Raw genomic sequence first — 21,490 nt, 5'->3', positions numbered from 1 at the left:
GCAATTCGACCATGAAGGCCTGATTCACGCAGTCTCCTCTGAACAGTTGATGTTGAGATGTGTCTGTTACTTGAACCCTGTGAAGCATTTGTTTAGACTGCAATCTGAGGTGCAGTTAATTCCCCATTTCTGAGGCTGGTAACTCTAATGAACTTATCCTCTGCAGCAGAGGTAGCTCTGGGTCTTCCTTTCCTGTGGAGAGCCAGTTTCATCATAGCGCTTGATGGTTTTTGTGACTGCGCTTGAAGAAACAAAGTTCTTGAAATTTTCCGGAATGACTAACCTTCATGTCTTAAAGTTATGATGGACTGTCCTTTCTCTTTTCTTATTTGAGCTGTTCTTGCCATAATATGGACTTGGTCTTTTACCAAATAGGGCTATCTTCTGTATACCACCACTACCTTGTCAGTTAATTTGTGGAATTTATTTCCCTCTTAATGCGTTTGAGCCAATCAGTTTGGACTAAAAAAGTATATGTGTATTTTAGATTTTAGATTCTTCAAAGAAGCCACCCTTTGCCTTGATGACAGCTTTGCACACTCGTAGCATTCTCTCAAACAGCTTTAACTGAAATGCATTCTAGGTCACTACCTCATGAAGCTGTTTGAGAGAATGCCAAGAGTGTGCAAAGCTGTCATCAAGGCAAAGGGTGGCTTCTTTGAAGAATCTAAAATCTAAAATAAACATATATATACTTTTTTAGTTACTACATGATTCCATATGTTTTATTTCATAGTTTTTATGTCTTCAATATTATTATACAATATAGAAATAGTAAAAAATGAAGAAAAACCCTTGAATGAGTAGGTGTGTCCAAACTTTTGACTGATACTGTGTATACATATATAATGGAGGGTATGGACAGTATAGACAGTATATGAATAGCAATGAATAGGACCCGGCACAGCCAGAAGAGGACTGGCCACCCCTCATAGCCTGGTTCCTCTCTAGGTTTCTTCCTAGGTTTTGGCCTTTCTAGGGAATTTTTCCTAGCCACCGTGCTTCTACACCTGCATTGCTTGCTGTTTGGGGTTTTAGGCTGGGTTTCTGTACGGCACTTTGAGATATCAGCTGATGTAAGAAGGGCTATATAAATACATTTGATTTGATTTGAAAGGTGTGTACAGCAGTAGTTATATAGGGTGAGCCTTGATTAGAATACAGTATATACATATGAAATGGGTAAAACAGGAAGTAAACATTATAAAATGACCAGTGTTCAATGACTATGTTCAGTGCCTTTGGAAAGTATTCAGACCCCTTGACTTTTTCCGCATTTTGTTAGGTTACAGCCTTATTCTAAAATTGATGAAATAGTTTTTTCCCTCATCAATCTACACACATTATTCTACACACAATACCCCATAATGACAAAGCAAAAACCGTTTTTAGACATTCTTGGGTAGGAAGCTACAAGCTTGGCACACCTGTATTTGGGGAGGTTCTCCCATTCCTCTCTGCAGATCCTCTCAAGCTCTGGTTGGACGGGGAGTGTCCCTGCCCAGCTATTTTCAGGTCTCTCCAGAGATGTTCGATCCGGTTCAAGTCCAGGCTCTGGCTGGGCAACTCAAGGACATTCAGAGACTTGTCCCGAAGCCACTCCTGCGTTGTCTTGGCTTTGTGCTTAAGGTCGTTGTCCTGTTTTGAAGGTGAACCTTTGCCCCAGTCTAAGGTCCTGACCGCTCTGCAGCAGGTTTTCATCAAGGATCTTTCTGTACTTTGCTCCGTTCATCTTTCCCTCGATCCTGACTAGTCTCCCAGTCCCTGCCGCTGAAAAACATCCCCACACCATGATGCTGCCACCACCATAGCAATGGTGTCAGCTTTCCTCCAGATGTGACGCCTGGAATTCAGGCCAAATCATTTAATTTTGGTTCCATCAGACCAGTGAATCTTGTTTCTCATGGTCTGAGAGTCTTTAGGTGCCTTTTGGCAAACTCCAAGCGGGCTGTCATGTGCCATTTACTGAGGAAGGGCTTCCATCTGGCCACTCTACCATAAAGGCCTGATTGGTGGAGTGCTGCAGAGATGGTTGTCCTTCTGGAAGGTTCTCCCATCGCCACAGAGGAACTCTAGATCTATGTCAGAGGGACCATTAGGTTCTTGGTCACCACCCTGACCAAGGAACTTCTTCCCCCATTGCTAAGTTTGGCTGGGCGGCCAGCTCTAGAGAGATTCTTGGTGGTTTCAAAGTTCTTCCATTTAAGAATGAGGCCATTGTGTTTTTGGGGACCTTCAATACTGCAGAATTTTTTTGGTACTCTTCCCCAGATCTGTGCCACGACAGAATGCTCTCTTGGGTCTCTACGGACAATTCCTTCGACCTCATGGCTTGGTTTTTGCTTTGACATGCATTGTCAACTGTGGGACCTTATATAGACAGGTGTGTCATTTCCAAATAATTTCCAATCAATTGAATTTACCATAGGTTGACTCCAATCAAGTTGTAGAAACATCTCAAGGATGATCAATGGAAACAGGATGCACCTGAGCTCAATTTCGAGTCTCATAGCAAAGGGTCTGAATACTTTTGCATGTTTTTTATTTTTATTTGCAAACATTTCTAAAAGCCTGTTATAGCTTCGTCATTATGAGGTATTGTTTGTAGATTGTTGAGGAATTGTTTTTATTTCATTCATTTTAGATTTAAGTTGTAATGTTACAAAAGGTGGAAAAATTCAAGGGGTCTGAATACTTTCTGAAGGCACTGTACATAGGACAGAACTTTGGAACCATAAATGGAAGAACTTTGGAACCATCAAGAACCTCTCTAGAGCTGGCCGCCCAGCCAAACTGAGCAATCTCTAAAATGGAGTTGACAGTAGTTTTTCAGGACCACAAAAGTGAATCATTTACAATATTAACAAGTCATGCTCTACTTTGGACAGTAGCTCCAAAAGTACATGAAGCCCTAATATCCAGTATCGGATTATAGTATGTCAGTGCCACAGTTAGCATCCTGCGGAACAGGCCCCTGGTTCCTCCCCAGCCTCTCCTGCCCTCTTAGACCCAGTCCATCCCGCTGGTCTTGGGCAGGTGTCAGGGCTGGACGGTGGGGTGGTGAGACACGGCTGCAGCGGCACAGACTCCCAGGGGTCCTCAACCCCTGCACCAACACAGTCCTGGGGCAGCCCGGCCAGCAGTAACATTGCCGAACCCCCCACAAACCCTCTCAGCCCCCCAGCCAGTGCCCGTGAGGCTGCCCTGAGCCCCCCTGCCCGCCTTCGTCGCCCTGATGCTGCCCCCCTACCTCGCCCCAAAGCCAGTTCAGTCAGGAAGCCCAGGCTCTGGGAGGGGAGGCTGAAGAGCGGCAGCCCCCTGAAGAGCTCAGGCAGGGGGCGGCAGCTGCCGGGAGGCAGAGACTCAAACTGCACGAGGGTGAAGCGTTCGCCGGCGCGGCCCTGCAAGTAGTCCGCTAGAATGCAGCTGAGCGAGGCACTGAAGACATCCGAATACGGAGAACGACACCCCACCCCTGACTCCCCATCCTCGTCACACCCCCTCCCCCAGAGAGTATCCCTCTCCCAGCCCCGGCTGCCCCGGCTGCCCCACTCCTCAGCCCTCTCCCAGGCTGCCTGGGTCAGCACCAGCACCACTTTCCCCCCCTGTCTCTGCAGGCGGTCAAGCCGGGAGTGGAGCCATGGAACTGGTCCCAGGACACTGAGCTCAGCCTGGCTCCACAGGTCTAGAGATACACTGAAGCCCAGAGAGGAGAGGGACAAGCCCAGACGACACACCAGCCCCAGCACAGCCTGATCATTGTCAGGAGGGTACAGCAACACAATGTGGCCACCTCCTACTGCACCTGCAAGAGAGAGAGAGAGAGAGAGAGAGAGAGAGAGAGAGAGAGAGAGAGAGAGAGTGAGAGAGAGAGAGAGAGAGAAAGAGAGAAAGAGACAAGAGAGAAAGAGAGAAGGTAATGAAAAGAGAGGGGGAGGGGGAAGGACAGAAAGAGAAAAGCGGCAGAGGGAATGAGATCAAGGGAGAGAGAAAAAAGGAATAGAGAGAGGGTGGTTTTTCTTCTGAAGCATGAAGAAAGAATATAATTGCATTCAGATATAATTGGAGACAGTGAATTGTGAGGTAATGTTTTAAAGGCTTATCTTACCTTTTATGTCCTCATCTTTCAACCATCTCCACACGTATCCTGTGGGGGAGATAAAACATGTGCTATAGGGTCCTAGCCTCAGTGCCAATCTGAGAAATTTGCTTTACACTCTCAAAAATGTCAGGCTGGCACCCAGGCTAGTATTATTTGATCATATTACTCCAGTGCTAGCCTCCCTACACTGGCTTCCTGTTAAGGATAGGGCTGATTTCAAGGTTTTACTGCTAACCTACAAAGCATTACATGGGCTTGCTCCTACCTATCTTTCCGATTTGGTCCTGCCGTACATACCTACACGTACGCTGCGGTCACAAGACGCAGGCCTCCTAATTGTCCCTAGAATTTCTAAGCAAACAGCTGGAGGCAGGGCTTTCTCCTATAGAGCTCCATTTTTATGGAATGGTCTCTCTACCCATGTGAGAGACGCAGACTCTCTCTCAACCTTTAAGTCTTTATTGAAGACTCATCTCTTCAGTAGGTCCGATGATTGAGTGTAGTCTGGCCCAGGAGCGTGAAGGTGAACGGAAAGGCACTGGAGCAACGAACCACCCTTGCTGTCTCTGCCTGGCCGGTTCCCCTCTCTCCACTGGGATTCTCTGCCTCTAACCCTATTACAGGGGCTGAGTCACTGGCTTACTGGTGCTCTTCCATGCCGTCCCTAGGAGGGGTGCGTCACTTGAGTGGGTTGAGTCACTGACTTGGTCTTCCTGTCTGGGTTGGCCCCCCACCATGGGTTGTGCCGTGTCGGAGATCTTTGTGGGCTATACTCGGCCTTGTCTCAGGATGGTAAGTTGGTGGTTGAAGATATCCCTCTAGTGGTGTGGGGGCTGTGTTTGTCAAAGTGGATGGGGTTATATCCTGCCTGTTTGGCCCTGTCCGGGGGTATCATTGGATGGGGCCACAGTGTCTCTTGACCCCTCCTGTCTCAGCCTCCAGTATTTATGCTGCAGTAGTTTATGTGTCGGGGGGTTAGGGTCAGTCTGTTATATCTGGAGTATTTCTCCTGTCTTATCCAGTGTCCTGTGTGAATTTAAGTATGCTCTCTCTAATTCTCTCTTTCTCTCTTTCTTTCTTTCTCTCTCTCTGAGGCTGGCATGATGACTCCTTGTTGTCCCCAGTCCACCTGGCCGTGCTGCTGCTCCAGTTTCAACTGTTCTGCCTGCGGCTATGGAAACCTGACCTGTTCACTGTGATTACTATTATTTGACCATGCTGGTCATTTATGAACATTTGAACATCTTGGCCATGTTCTGTTATAATCTCCACCCGGCACAGCCAGAAGAGGACTGACCACTCCTCATAGCCTGGTTCCTCTCTAGGTTTCTTCCTAGGTTTTGGCCTTTCTATGGAGTTTTTCCTAGCCACCGTGCTTCTACACCTGCATTGCTTGCTGTTTGGGGTTTTAGGCTGGGTTTCTGTACAGCACTTTGATATAACAGCTGATTTAAGAAGGGCTATATAAATACATTTTATTTGATTTGATATTATTATATTCATATATAGTTAATACATTTAGTGATTAGATAGCTTCAGAGATAGCTGATAATATTGATAATATATAGCTTCATCACTAACCTTTGAGAGCACCATGTATGACGTAGGCCCCAAGTATTGCCAAACAGATTAGTAGCAGCCCTATCAGGAGAGTCAGGAGCCATCGGTTCCGTGGTGCTATAGGGGAAGTCAGTCTGATTATATACAGCTGTGGATCAATGCCTCATAATCCATCATTGTATCCATTATTTCTGCCAAATATCCTCTTTAGCTAATTTAGCACTAATCTCTATGCTGCGCGAAATAGAGACACAGATTAACCAAAGAGCTAACCTGTTAATAATCCAGTAAATTTCACTCTTAGTAAAAAGGGTTCCAAAAGGGTTCTTCGCTTTTCTCCATAGGAGAACCATTTTTGGTTCCAGGTAGAACCCTCTGTGAAAAGGGTTCTACCTGGAACCAAAATGGGTTCTGCAAAGGGTTCTCATATGTGGACAGCAAATGAACACTTTTAGTTTGTAGATAGCACCTTTTTTCTAAGAGTGTGGGTCAGTTGCATTAATGAATTGATGACCATTTAACCAATCCTTAGTACAGCCAAATACAGCATACAACCAGTTTAGAACTATAGGTTGTATGCTGTATTTGGCTGTACTAAAATGTAACATATTGACCATATTGGGTGAAATGCGTACTTGCAAATGGACACAAGGGATCCAGCTTTGTATCCATCCCCTGTACTTTCATCTAGACAACAAGAAGCAGTGCGATGTCAGGCATAAACACTTACAGTACTGCATTTCAGAGTAAGTACAGGCTCACAATTTCATTCAAACAGTGCACTCTGCCCACAGGTCAGTGGAGAAGTGTTTACCTGGACACACAGAGCAGGATGAGGGTTCACATTGATGAACACTCCTCTTTTCTGAAAAAACAACTGAAACAGAAACTCAACAGTCATGTTCAGTAAGGTCCTCAGTAAGGTCAAAGGTGAAGGGTAAGTCAACCTCACACGGTAGGCCTTACCCAGTGTCCGTGGAGAGTGCGCGTCCACCCGGCATGTGTGTGCTTGTGCATCCTCTGCCTGGAGCCCTTCAACTCCTCGCAATGCCCCCCCGCTGAGCCCTTTCTACACAGCCACAGTTCCCCCTCCAGGCGACAGGGGGCAGTCACGTTCCAACTCAGCACTGTGCCGTTCCCCACGTTCGTCTGAGCCTCCTCCACTGACACGGACACGTTGTTGTCCCACATTCTTCTGAAAAGCTCTGAGAGAAGAACGGAGACATTTGGGTGTTACAATAACAAACGTTTCCAGTCCAGAGTCAAGAGTTCTGCGGTAGGGAAGGAATCTGATTGAACCCCTTACCTTTGTTGTTCATGAAAGGGCAGATCTCTCTGCGTAGATTCTGTCCCTTCCACCAAACCTGTTGTAAAGCAACATACAAGGAATGTACACAAGTGACTCCTGCATGACAATGACCATGAATCTTCAATTCAGCATTGGAAACAAGTTGTTCCTCAGATTCGGTATGCTGAGCTGCAGAAAAATCAAGCAATGTTTACCTGAAAGCACAGACAGGGCGCTATAGACCTCAAAGGAATGCTCATCTCTCTCTGGCTCTGAAAGAAGAAGAAAGGGCGTGAGAAAGAGGTGACAGACAGTGAGTAAGGTCACAGCTTGACCTTGTAAAAAATGTGTGCATTACAAGCTAATGATGAGACCATTCTTTAGACATACTGACCCAATTCTGGTATCTGCAAGGCTCTCCAGTCCCGAACATCTGGCACATGCCCATCTCACTGGTCGGTGTCTTGTTAGAACTGTCCAGTTGGAGCACAGCCACACCTCTCTTCTTATCAATCACAGCTCTGAGCTTGGGCACTGAGACATATAGTACCAGTCAAAAGTTTGGACACACCTATTCATTCAAATGTTTTTCTTTATTTTTACTATTTTCTACATTGTAGAATAATCAAAATTATGAAATAACACATATGGAATCATGTAGTAACCAAAAAGTGTAAAACAAATCAAAATATATTTTATATCTGAGATTCTTCAAAGTAGCCACCCTTTACCTTGATGACACAAGCTTGGTATTCTCTCAACCAGCTTCATGAGGTAGTCAACTGGAATGCATTTAAATTAACAAGTGTCTTGATAAAAGTGAATTCGTGAAATTTCTTTCCTTCTTAATGGGTTTGAGCCAATCAGTTGTGTTGTGACAAGGTAGTGGTGGTATACAGAAGATAGCCCTATTTGGTAAAAGACCAAGTCCATATTATGGCAAGAACAGCTCAAATAAGCAAAGTGAAATGACAGTCCATCATCAGACCGAAACAGGAAAGGAAGACCCAGAGTTACCTCTGCTGCAGAGGATAAGTTCATTAGAGTTACCAGCCTCAGAAATAGCAGCCCAAATAAATACTTCACAGGGTTCAAGTAACAGACACATCTCAACATCAACTGTTCAGAGGAAACTGCGTGAATCAGGCCTTCATGGTCGAATTGCTACAAAGAAACAACTACTAAAGGACACCAATAAGAAGAAGAGACTTGCTTGAGCCAAGAAACACGAGCAATGGACATTAGACCGATGAAAATCTGTCCTTTGGTCTGATGAGTCCAAATTGGAGATGTTTGGTTCCAACCGCCGTGTCTTTATGAGACACAGAGTAGGTGAACGGATGATCTCCGCATGTGTGGTTTCCACCGTGAAGCATGGAGGAGGAGGTGTGATGGTGGGGGTGCTTTGCTGGTGACACTGTCTGTGATTTATTTAGAATTCAAGGTACACTTAACCAGCATGGCTACCACAGCATTCTGCAGCAATACGCCATCCCATCTGGTTTGGGCTTAATGGGACTATAATTTGTTTTCAACAGGACAATGACCAAACACACCTCCAGGCTGTGTAAGGGCTATTTGACCAAGAAGGAGAGTGATGGAGTGCTGCGTCACATGACCTGGCCTCCACAATCACCCAAACTCAACCCAATTGAGATAGTTTGGGATGAGTTGAACCGCAGAGTGAAGGAAAAGCAGCCAACAAGTGCTCAGCGTATGTAGGAACTCCTTCAAGACTGATGGAAAAGCATTCCAGGTGAAGCTGGTTGAGAGACTACCAAGAGTGTGCAAAGCTGTCATCAAGGCAAAGGGTGGCTACTTTGAAAAATCTAAAATGTATTTGGATTTGTTTAACCTCTATGGGACCGGCGGGACGAATTCGTCCCACCTACGTAACAGCCAGTTGAATCCAGTGGCGCGATTTTTAAAACGTTTGAAATACTATTACTTCAATTTCTCAAACATATGACTATTTTACAGCTATTTAAAGACAAGACTCTCGTTAATCTAACCACACTGTCCGATTTCAAAAAGGCTTTACAACGAAAGCAAAACATTAGATTATGTCAGGAGAGTGCCCAGCCAGTTATAATCAGACACCCATTTTTCAAGCTAGCATATAATGTCACAAAAACCCAAACCACAGCTAAATGCAGCACTAACCTTTTATGATCTTCATCAGATGACACACCTAGGACATTATGTTATACAATACATGCATGTCTGTTCAATCAAGTTCATATTTATATCAAAAACCAGCTTATTACATTAGCATGTGACGTTCAGAAAAAGCATACCCCCGCAAACTTCCGGGGAATTTACTAACAATTTGCTAAATTACTCACGATAAACGTTCACAAAAAGCATAACAATTATTTTAAGAATTATAGATACATTACTCCTCTATGCACTCGATATGTCCGATTTTAAAATAACTTTTCGGATGAAGCACATTTTGCAATATTCTAAGTACATAGCCCAGCCATCACGGGCTAGCTATTTAGACACCCAACCAGTTCAGCCTTCACCAAAATCACATTTCCTATAAGAAAAATGTTCTTACCTTTCCTGTTCTTCGTCAGAATGCACTCCCAGGACTTCTACTTCAATAACAAATGTAGGTTTGGTCCCAAATAATCCATCGTTATATCCAAACAGCGGCGTTTTGTTCGTGCGTTCTAGACACTATCAGAATGCTAAATCACGGTCCGGCGCATGGCGCAGAACGTGACAAAAAAATTCTAAATATTCCATTACCGTACTTCGAAGCATGTCAACCGCTGTTTAAAATCAATTTTTATGCAATTTATCTCGTAAAAAAGCGATAATATTCCGACCGGGAATCTGCAATTAGCTAAACAGCCGAATGAAAATACTCCACGGGGGCGAATCGCGCACGCGCCTAATTCTATTGTGACCTGATGGGACACTTGGAAAAGGAGATAATGTGTTTCAGCCTGAGGCTGCCTCGTCATCGTTCAGGTTTTTCCCGGGTTCTGAGAGCCTATTGGAGCCCTAGGAATTGTCACGTTACAGCTAAGATCCTGACTCTTCAATAAACAGAAGCAAGAACAACAACACCTTGTCAGACAGGGTACTTCCTGCATGAAACCTTCTCAGGTTTTTGCCTGCCATAGGAGTTCTGTTATACTCACAGACACAATTCAAACAGTTTTAGAAACTTTAGGGTGTTTTCTATCCAAACCTGAACAATAATATGCATATTCTAGCTTCTGAGTTGGTGTAGGAGGCGGTTAAAAATGGGCACATATTTTTTCCAAAATTCTCAATGCAGCCCCCTAGCCCGTAGAGGTTAACGCTTTTTTGGTTACTACATGATTCCATATGTGTTATTTCATAGTTTTGATGTCTTCACTATTATTCTACAATGTAGAAAATAGTAAATATAAAGAAAAACCCTTGAATGAGTAGGTGTGTCCAAACTTTTGACTGGTGCTGTATATCAAATGTCAATCAATAAGAGATGTAAAGGTTTAAACTAAAGCAGGTACAGTATAATACTATGGGGATGCAGGGTTGCATTTCAAATTACAGTGACTCACCATCACATTCTTTCACAACACTATCTAGGTCTGGGGAACAAACTAAGAGATAGCAAGGGGGAGAGAGAGAGAGAGAGAGAGAGAGAGAGGGGGGGGGTAGTCAAAATACATGATCTGAGGAATGTACACTACCAGTCAAAAGTTTTGGAACACCTAATCATTCAAGGGTTTTCTTTATTTGTACTATTTTCTACATTGTAGAATAATAGTGAAGACATCAAAACTATGAAATAACACATATGGAGTCATGTAGTAACCAAAAAAGTGTTAAGCAAATCAAAATATATTTTACATTTGAGATTCTTCAAATAGCCACCCTTTGCCTTGATGACAGCTTTGCACACTCTTGGCAATTCTCTCAAACAGCTTCATGAGGTAGTCACCTAGAATGCATTTAAATTAACAGGTGTTCATTCTTAAAAGTTAACTTGAGGAATTTCTTTCCTTCTTAATGCGTTTTAACCAATCAGTTGTGTTGTGACAAGCTAGGGGTGTTATACAGAAGATAGATGTATTTGCTAAAAGACAAAGTCCATATTATGGCAAGAACAGCTCAAATAAGAAAAGAGAAACGACAGTGCATCATTACTTTAAGACATGAAGGTCAGTCAATATGGAACATTTCAAGTTTGTTCAAGGGCAGTCGCAAAACCATCAAGCGCTATGATGAAACTGGCTCTCATGAGCACTGCCACAAGAATGGAAGACCCAGAGTTACCTCTGCTGTGGAGGATAAGTTCATTAGAGTTACCAGCCTCAGAAATGAGGAATTAACTGCAGCTCAGATTGCAGTCCAAATAAATGCTTCACAGAGTTCAAGTATTAGACACATCTCAAATCAACTGTTCAGAGGAGACTGTGTGAATCAGGCCTTCATGGTTGAATTGCTGCAAAGAAACCACTACTAAAGGACACCAATAAGAAGAATAGACTTGCTTTGGCCAAGAAACACGAGCAATAGACATTAGACCAGTGGAAATCTGTCCTTTGGTGTGATGAGTCCAAATTGGAGATGGTTCCGATCGCCGTGTCTTTGTGAGACGCGGTGTGTGTGAACGGATGATCTCCGCATGTGTGGTTCCCACCGTGAAGCATGGAGGAAGAGGTGTGATGGTGGGGATTGCTTTGCTGGTGACACTGTCAGTGATTTATTTAGAATTTAAGGCACCACAGCACCACAGCATTCTGCAGCGATGCGCCATCCCATCTGGTTTGGGCTTAGTGGGACTATCATTTGTTTTTCAACAGGACAATGACCCAAAACAGACCTCCAGGCTGTGTAAGGACTATTTTACCAAGAAGAAGAGTGATGGAGTGCTGCATCAGATGACCTGGCCTCCACAATCCCCCAACCTCAACCCAATTGAGATGGTTTGGGATGACTCGGACCGCAGAGTGAAGGAAAAGCAGCCAACAAGTGCTCAACATATGTGGGAACTCCTTCAAGACTGTTGGGAAAGCATTCCAGGTGAAGCTGGTTGAGAGACTACCAAGAGTGTGCAAAGTTGTCATTAAGGCAAAGGGTGGCTATTGGAAGAATCTCAAATATGAAATATATTTTGATTTGCTTAACACTTTTTTGGTTACTACATGATCCCATATGTGTTATTTCATAGCTTTGATGTCTTCACTATTATTCTACAATGTAGAAAATAGTAAAAAATTAAGAAAAACCCTTGAATGAGTAGGTGTTCTATAAGTTTTGACTTTTGAGTGTATGCATATCAATAACATCTTTATAGTACAGCTATGGTATTGTAGTATAAAGAATGCCACTTACCATCTTCTAAGGAGGGGATAGTGGTGGTAACTGAGGTATTTAATGCGTGGACATTGACTGGACTTCCATATTGTACTGGCTCTGGCTCCAACAATAAGGACAGCCTCAGCTACAGAAGTCAAACATGAACCTATTACATACTAGGCTATATGTTCTGTCAACTAAACAACCCTAGCAGTGGCCAAAGTTACCCAAAATAACCCTAACATTTTTAATAGACAACAGTTTAATGACAGGCGATAAAGGGAATGTGTACCTCAGGAGGGTGCTGGTCCCCCAGAGCTGAATGGATCAATGTAAATGTCACTTCTTTGCAGCGATTCAAAATGTTTGGGTAGCTGTAACACACGGTTACAGAAGCTGTTAGGAGAGACAACAAAGCAAGTTATTTACCATGAGAAAGTGCAAAAGACACATGAACAGTCAACCACAAGTTTAGATTGAGTGACTTTCATTTATTTTACTTGGCCGACTTGTACGCCCAAGGAGTGTGTGTGGGTGTGTTTTCTCTCTTTTGACACACTATTTTTGATGACCTGTTGTGCTGCGTGGCATCCCTAGGAGACTCTCTTCTCTTAATTCCTTCTGGTTAGAGCTGTCATCTTCGTCGCCGTAGTCACCAGACACTTCCTGGTCCTCATTCTTATCTGGAACAGCAGAAACAGCAACAACATGTAATGTGCTGAGAACAGCAGAAACACCATCAACAAATGGGAACAGCAAGAGTTAAGAATAACCTGCAAAAGCCCCACAACCTATCAATACAACCTATCAATAGAACCTATCAATACATCAATACAACCTATCAATACAACCTATCAATATATCAATACAACCTATCAATACAACCTATCAATACATCAATACAACCTATCAATACAATCCTGCTGTAGGTATGGCATGCTCCTGTCCCAGGCACAGTGACTTCCTGTTGGAGTCAAGTTTAGTTGTGTAGTTAGGGATAGTGGTATGGTAGACTATGGACCAAAGACTGTGGAATAGCATCCAGACATCACAGTTGCCTATGATGATAGTGTCTGCTGCAGCTGAATGGTTGAAGCCGTAGGGCTACCTTTGATTGTGAAGAAGACTGTGACTCGCAGGCAGGGTTTGCAGTATTGGCCGTTGATGCAACACAGAAACACGCTGAGCTCCAGCCGGCTAACTTTCACAGGACCCTTCATGCCAGGAAGGGCAACATCTAAGATGCAGAAGGGACAGAGAAATCAAGAGAGAGAGAGAGAGAGAGAGAGCACATCGTTACAACACTGAATATATACACAATATGACATTTGCAATGTCTTTATTCTTTTGGAACTTCTGTGAGTGTAATGTTTACTGTTAATTTTTATTGTTTATTTCACTTTTATATATATACTGCTCAAAAAAATAAAGGGAACACTTAAACAACACATCCTAGATCTGAATGAAAGAAATAATCTTATTAAATACTTTTTTCTTTACATAGTTGAATGTGCTGACAACAAAATCACACAAAAAGAATCAATGGAAATCCAATTTATCAACCCATGGAGGTCTGGATTTGGAGTCACACTCAAAATTAAAGTGGAAAACCACACTACAGGCTGATCCAACTTTGATGTAATGTCCTTAAAACAAGTCAAAATGAGGCTCAGTAGTGTGTGTGGCCTCCGTGTGCCTGTATGACCTCCCTACAACGCCTGGGCATGCTCCTGATGAGGTGGCGGATGGTCTCCTGAGGGATCTCCTCCCAGACCTGGACTAAAGCATCCGCCAACTCCTGGACAGTCTGTGGTGCAACGTGGCGTTGGTGGATGGAGCGAGACATGATGTCCCAGATGTGCTCAATTGGATTCAGGTCTGGGGAACGGGCGGGCCAGTCCATAGCATCAATGCCTTCCTCTTGCAGGAACTACTGACACACTCCAGCCACATGAGATCTCATCTCGGTACCTAATGGCAGTCAGGCTACATGGAGGGCTGTGCGGCCCCCCATAGAAATGCCACCCCACACCATGACTGACCCACCACCAAACCGGTCATGCTGGAGGATGTTGCAGGCAGCAGAACGTACTCCATGGGGTCTCCAGACTCTGTCACGTCTGTCACGTGCTCAGTGTGAACCTGCTTTCATCTGTGAAGAGCACAGGGCGCCAGTGGCAAATTTGCCAATCTTGGTGTTCTCTGACAAATGCCAAACGTCCTGCACGGTGTTGGGCTGTAAGCACAACCCCCACCTGTGGACGTCGGGCCCTCATACCACCCTCATGGAGTCGGTTTCTGACCTTTGAGCAGACACATGCACATTTGTGGCCTGCTGGAGGTCATTTTGCAGGGCTCTGGCAGTGCTTCTCCTGCTCCTCCTTGCACAAAGGCGGAGGTAGCGGTCCTGCTGCTGGGTTGTTGCCCTCCTACGGCCTCCTCCACGTCTCCTGATGTACTGGCCTGTCTCCTGGTAGCGCCTCCATGCTCTGGACACTACGCTGACAGACACAGCAAACCTTCTTGCAACAGCTCACATTGATGTGCCATCCTGGATGAGCTGCACTACCTGAGCCACTTGTGTGGTTTGTAGACTCTGTCTCATGCTACCACTAGAGTGAAAGCACCGCCAGCATTCAAAAGTGACCAAAACATCAGCCAGGAAGCATAGGAACTGAGAAGTGGTCTGTGGTCCCCACCTGCAGAACCACTCCTTTATTGGGGGTGTCTTGCTAATTGCCTATAATTTCCACCTGTTGTCTATCCCATTTGCACAACAACATGTGAAATTTATTGTCAATCAGTGTTGCTTCCTAAGTAGACAGTTTGATTTCACAGAAGTGTGATTGACTTGGAGTTACATTGTGTTGTTTAAGTGTTCCCTTTATTTTTTTGAGCAGTGTATTATCTACTTCACTTGCTTTGGCAATGTTAACATGTTTCCCATACCAATAAAGACCCTTGAATTGAATTGAAAGAGCGAGAGAGAGAGAGAGGAACAGAGAGAGAGAAACAGAGAGAGAGACAAAGGAAGCGGGAAGGGTTAACCTATCACAATGTCATGATAAGTGTTCTAATATATTTTGGCTTATGATGCACTATTTATGGTGCTTTGTATGGTCTCACCTTTTACACTGCAGTCAGTCAGGCCCTAAGGAAAAAGCACAGAGAGAGTGATTTCCTACAACATACCAGACCAGACATCTGATTGTGTAATTATTATTTAAATACATAGTAATACTTCCACTTAATATACGTGACACATGCTCTTCCGTTTAACTGCTCTAATTGTAACACAACTACACTAGAGGTAATTCTCATGACCTTGCTCCCAGAACCGTATTCTTGGAAATGGTCAACAGCAGTGGAGATCGAACACTCAAGCCCTAGGATTGGGTGTCACGCTCTGGCCTGGTCATGAATACATAATGAGCATTAAAACTTTGATGTGTCTGTGTGTGTTACAATACAGACTGAGGTACATCACATCTGTCAATCAAAACATAAATCTGCTCACTCAAACTGATCAAGTGTTTAACCAGCACTGACCCATTCCCGTTTTCCACATTTTGTTATGTTAAACTTGTTCTAAAATGGATTAGAAAAAAATGTAAATCCTCATCAATCTACACACAATACCCCACAATGACAAAGTGAAAACAGAAATACCTTATTTACAGTTGAAGTCTGAAGTTTATATACACCTTAGCCAAATACATTTAAACTCAGTTTTTCACAATTCCTGACATTTTATCCTAGTAAACATTCCCTGTCTTAGGTCAGCTAGGATCACCACTTTACTTTAAGAATGTGAAATGTCAGAATAATAGTAGAGAGAATTATTTCTTTCAGCTTTTATTTCTTTCATCACATTCCCAGTGTGTCAGAAGTTTACATACACTATTTGGTAGCATTGCCTTTAAATTGTTTAACTTGGGTCAAATGTTTCGGGAAGCCTTCCACAAGCTTCCCACAATAAGTTGGGTGAATTTTGGCCCATTCCTCCTGACAGAGCTGGTGTAACTGAGTCAGGTTTGTAGGCCTCCTTGCTCGAACACGCTTTCCAGTTCTGCCCACAGGTTTTTTATAGGATTGAGGTCAGGGCTTTGTGATGGCCACTCCAATACCTTGACTTTGTTGTCCTTAAGCCATTTTACCACAACTTTGGAAGTATGCTTGGGGTCATTGTCCGTTTGGAAGACCCATTTGCGACCAAGCTTTAACTTCCACATAATTTTACTCCTCATGATGCCATCTATTTTGTGAAGTGCAACAGTCCCTCCTGCAGCAAAACACCCCCACAACATGATGCTGCCACCCCATTGCTTCACGGTTGGGATGGTGTTCTTCGGCTTGCAAGCCTCCCCTTTTTCCTCCAAACATAACGATTGTCATTATTGCCAAACAGTTTTATTTTTGTTTTATCAGACCAGAGGACATTTCTCCAAAAAGTACGATCTTTGTCCCCATGTGCAGTTGCAATCGTAGTCTGGCTTTTTTATGGCGGTTTTGGAGCAGTGGCTTCTTCCTTGCTGAGCGGCCTTTCAGATTATGTCGATATAGGACTTGTTTTACTGTTGATATAGATACTTTTGTACCTGTTTCCTCCAGCATCTTCACAAGGTCCTTTGCTGTTGTTCTGGGATTGATTTGCACTTTTAGCACCAAAGTACGTTCATCTCTAGGAGACAGAACGCGTCTCCTTCCTGAGCTGGATGACGGCTGCCTGGTCCCATGGTGTTTATACTTGCATACTATTTTTTGTACAGATGAACGTGGTACCTTCAGGCGTTTGGAAATTGCTCCCAAGGACGAACCAGACTTGTAGAAGTCTACAATTTTTGCTCTGAGGTCTTGGCTGATTTCTTTAGATTTTCCCATGATGTCAAGCAAAGAGGCACTGCGTTTGAAGGTAGGCCTTGAAATACATCCACAGGTACACCTCCAATTGACTCAAATTATGTCAATTAGCCTATCAGAAGCTTCTAAAGCCATGACATCATTTTCTGGACTTTTCCAATCTGTTTAAAGGCACAGTCAACTTAGTGTATGGAAACTTCTGACGCACTGGAATTGTGATACAGTGAATTATAAGTGAAATAATCTGTCTGTAAATAATTGTTGGAAAAATTACTTGCGTCATGCACAAAGTAGATGTCCTAACCGACTTGCCAAAACTATAGTTTGTTAACAAGAAATTTGTGGAGTGGTTGAAAAAGTTTTAATGACTCCAACCTAAGTGTATGTAAACTTCCGACTTCAGCTGTACATAAGCATTCAGACCCTTTGCTATGAGACTCGAAATTGAGCTCAGGTGCATCCTGTTTCCATTGATCATCCTGGAGATGTTTCTACAACTTGATTGGAGTCCACCTGTGGTAAATTCAAGAATTGGACATGATTTGGAAAGGCACACACCTGTCAAAATAAGATTCCGCAGTTGACAGTGCATGTCAGAGCAGAAACCAAGCCAAGAGGTCAAAGGAATTGTCCATAGAGTTCCGAGACAGGATTGTGACGAGGCACAGATCTGGGGAAGGGTACCAAAAAATGTCTGCAGCATTGAAGGTCCCCAAGAACTCAGTGGCCTCCATCATTCTTAAATGGAATAAGTTTGGAACCACCAATATTCTTCCTAGAGCTAGCCACCTGGCCAAACTGAGCAATCGGGGGAGAAATGCCTTGGTCAGGTGGCCAAAAACTTGATGGTCCCTCTGACAGAGCTCCAGAGTTCCTCTGTGGAGATGAGAGAATCTTCCAGAAGGACAACCATCTCTGCAGCACTCCACCAATCAGGTCTTTATGGTAGAGTGGCCAGATGGAAGCCACTCCTTCATAAAAGGCACATGACAGTCCACTTGGAGTTTGCCTAAAGGCACCTAAAGGACTCTCAGACCATGAGAAACAAGATTATCTGGTCTGATGAACAAGATTGAAGTCTTTGGCCTGAATGCCAAACCTCACATCTGGAGGAAACCTGGCACCATCCCTACAGTTAACCATGGTGGTGGCAGCATCATGCTGTGGGGGTGTTGTTCAGCAGCAGGGACTGGGAGACTAGTCAGGATCGAGGGAAAGATGAATGGAGCAAAGTACAGAGAGATCCTTGATGAAAAACTGCTCTTGATGAAAAACTGCTCCAGAGGTCTCAGGACCTCAGACTGGGGCGATGGTTCACCTTCCAACAGGACAACGACCCTAAGCACACAGCCAAGACAACGCAGGAGTGGCTCTGGGACAAATCTCTGAATGCCCTTGAGTTGCCCAGCAAAACCTTAGACTTGAACCCGATCGAACATCTCTGGAGAGACCTGAAAATAGCTGTGCAGCAACACTCCCCTTCCAACCTGGCAGAGCTTGAGAGGATGTGCATAGAGGAATGTGGGAGAACCTCCCCAAATACAGGTGTGCCGAGCTTGTAAATATTTATAAAAACCTGTTTTTGCTTGTCATTATGGGGTATTGTGTGTAGATTGAAGAGGGAAAAATACCATTTTAGAATAAGGCTGTAATGTAGCAAAGTGTTGAAAAAGTCAAGGGGTCTGAATACTTTCCCAATGCACTGTATCCCAGACTAGATCAAAAAATGTAGTTTCCTCAGAGAGAGTTGCAGGTATTCTAGTTGTGATTTCTTTCTGACAGCCTCCTGCTAGATACGGCAAATGGCTGTGCATGGTGCGTGCAAGTGAACTACAGCTTGTCTGTGTGGTTGGTTTTTACATGTGTCCTCCACATATGACAGCTCACCCCCCACCCACTCATATAAACACATACACAGCCCACATTCATTTGCATGTGGTAAAGAAAGCAACACAAGTGTGCACATGCACATCCAAGCACACACATATATGGCTGACCATCGGCTGACCTGAGTACACAAAATTAATAGGGTGGTACAGGTGGGATTCTCATAAGCAGTTATATTCAAACATTGTTGTAGTACAGATCACACCAACATGCACAACATATGACTTAATGGAAACTACAGGCCAAAACATTCCATGACCCTATCCAGTATCACCAGAGAACGATCTGAGTAGATTTTCATAATGCTAAAACTATACAGCCATACAGTAACGCTTCATTTTAAGGGGTCCTTATTGTTATACTATAACAAGTATTGTAGTTAATTGTAATAACTCCTAGTTACACTGTAATAACAACATGTAACTGGTGGTAATTGCAACCTGTAATTACAGAGGTGTAACAACAAATGCTTGTTACCATGCTTGTTACAAATGTTAAAGTTTTTGATAGCGTCCCGACTTACCATATTGGTCAGTGCTATCCGGGATCCTTGGGACGTCCTTACTCTAAAACCTAACCCTAACCTTAACCCCTACCCTTACCTTGACCTTAACCATAACCCTTACCTTAACCATTTTAAATGTCAACTTCAATGGAGTAAGGACGTCCCAAGGATACTTACCAATCATACTTCCATGCAATAGCTATACCTTATCAGTATGTAGTCTAAATACAGTACTTGCACTATTAGCTTTATAATTTAAATAATAAAAAAAATCAATAAACAATTCAAGAAAACCTGACAGGTCTAATGTTAATTTGCTCCTTTTACCTGGTCGCAGGTGAGTCGATGTGCGCCATCTATCATCTCTAGTGCACCTGCAGATGGGGACCTTAGCTGCAGCAGTAACAGTAGGACAAAGTGAGTGCAAGGGAACAGGCGAGCCATTGGCACTACAACACCGCGTACAGCGCTGATGCGTCCAAGGTTCAGGCCTTCCTGTGCCAGCGCCCTGTCCGAAAAGTCTGTCTGGAAAAGTGAAGGTAGTTGCGCAGATCGGACTGATTCCAACACCATTACCTAGAGGCAAGATAATTATAATTGTCACAACCCAACATGTACTGGCAGTCCCCCAAAGTCACAGTGTTTCTCAGTGAGTTCTTCCTGGGCACTGAAACGGGACCTGCCGAAGATCCTGGGTTGCTGGAGACAGGTAGGGTTAACAGGATCCAACCTGGCTGAGAGAGAGAAGGGGGGGGGGTTAGTTAATTAATTGCAAGCTGAAGTAGGCTACTAAAACTTTAAGCAGGCTACATTTCTGTATTGAATAAGATACATTTCTCAAGCACAGTATGTGTAACTGTATGTAATTCATATATTGATGCACAGCAACTAATTAATATTTCAATTTCAAAAGGTAACTTTAATTAATTGCAAGCTGAAGTAGGCTACTAAAACTTTAAGCAGGCTACATTTCTGTATTGAATAAGATACATTTCTCAAGCACAGTATGTGTAACTGTATGTAATTCATATATTGATGCACAGCAACTAATTAATATTTCAATTTCAAAAGGTAACAATTTCACTTACAGTTGTTTGTGTGGACATGCACCTCCTGTATCAGGTTGATCGACAGTCCTCTAGCTAGCGATGCGGGTTCTCTGTGACACTACACCCAATCTCCTGAAAATATCTCAAATGGCATTTTCTGAATGTAGAGTGAGTGTGTGACAGTCAGGAGGAGGACAGAGGGGAGGTGTGTTTACCTGAAAAGGTGGCTCAATTGCACTGCATGGAGTTGGCAGTTAGATTTCTTGCTATTTAGCTTTTTTAGTAAACCATGAGTCCAGTGTTTCTGAAAATTATGCTTATACGGACTCTGCTGCTTTCCATAGACCACTAACAGGCAGGCACAGAATGTACAGAAGTTCAGTTACAGTAGGCTAAACCCCTAAGGTTGAGTCTTATCAGCCTGAAATGAAACATTGTTAGCTTTTCTTTCTCCATAAGAGCTTAACCATTAACCAGTGACCTGAGATTGGCATGAGAGGTGAACTGAGGTAAATACCTAAAGTAGGCAGTGTTTGTTCCACAGCCACTCTCAGGGCAGGCTGTCAGGTTTCAGCTGTTTCATGCTTTATGGTCTGATTCCAGGAATTAATTGGCACAGGCACAGGCAAACACACACACACACACACACCACACCACACCACACCACACCACACCACACCACACCACACACACACACACACACACACACACATACACACACATATTTTATTTTTATTTTGCATTACTTTGTTTCACACATCTGGAAAATGTTGAAACAAACTTAGTTTGTTAGTTAGCTTGTTGACTAAGCCGGGGTATGAATGAGATGGTTAGATGTAGGTTAGAGATGGGCTATGCCAGGTACAGTATGTACTCTATGCCATTCATACAGTAGTTTCTCCATATTTTTCACCGGATCAGTCCTGTAAGTC

The 21,490-nt window shown here is 43.6% G+C and overlaps 1 protein-coding gene across 1 annotated transcript; it reads right to left on the bottom strand.

The window, feature by feature from the left end:
• Window positions 1-2,638: 2,638 nt before the first annotated feature.
• Window positions 2,639-20,946, bottom strand: LOC115168421 (uncharacterized). Its single transcript, XM_075074264.1, is given in 18 exon segments — window positions 2,639-3,035; window positions 3,038-3,805; window positions 4,109-4,147; window positions 5,684-5,779; window positions 6,298-6,349; window positions 6,477-6,539; window positions 6,629-6,867; window positions 6,969-7,026; window positions 7,166-7,222; window positions 7,345-7,484; window positions 10,514-10,555; window positions 12,294-12,402; window positions 12,550-12,653; window positions 12,830-12,940; window positions 13,366-13,494; window positions 15,384-15,408; window positions 19,837-20,243; window positions 20,598-20,946. Coding segments are annotated over 17 exon segments (2,310 nt in total). The 5' UTR covers window positions 20,083-20,243; window positions 20,598-20,946; the 3' UTR covers window positions 2,639-3,003.
• Window positions 20,947-21,490: the final 544 nt, after the last annotated feature.

Source organism: Salmo trutta, chromosome 30 (assembly GCF_901001165.1).
Source record: "Salmo trutta chromosome 30, fSalTru1.1, whole genome shotgun sequence".
Lineage (NCBI taxonomy): Eukaryota > Metazoa > Chordata > Actinopteri > Salmoniformes > Salmonidae > Salmo > Salmo trutta.
Note: the sequence above shows the minus strand (reverse complement) of the source record. Positions and strands in the feature narration are given on the sequence as shown.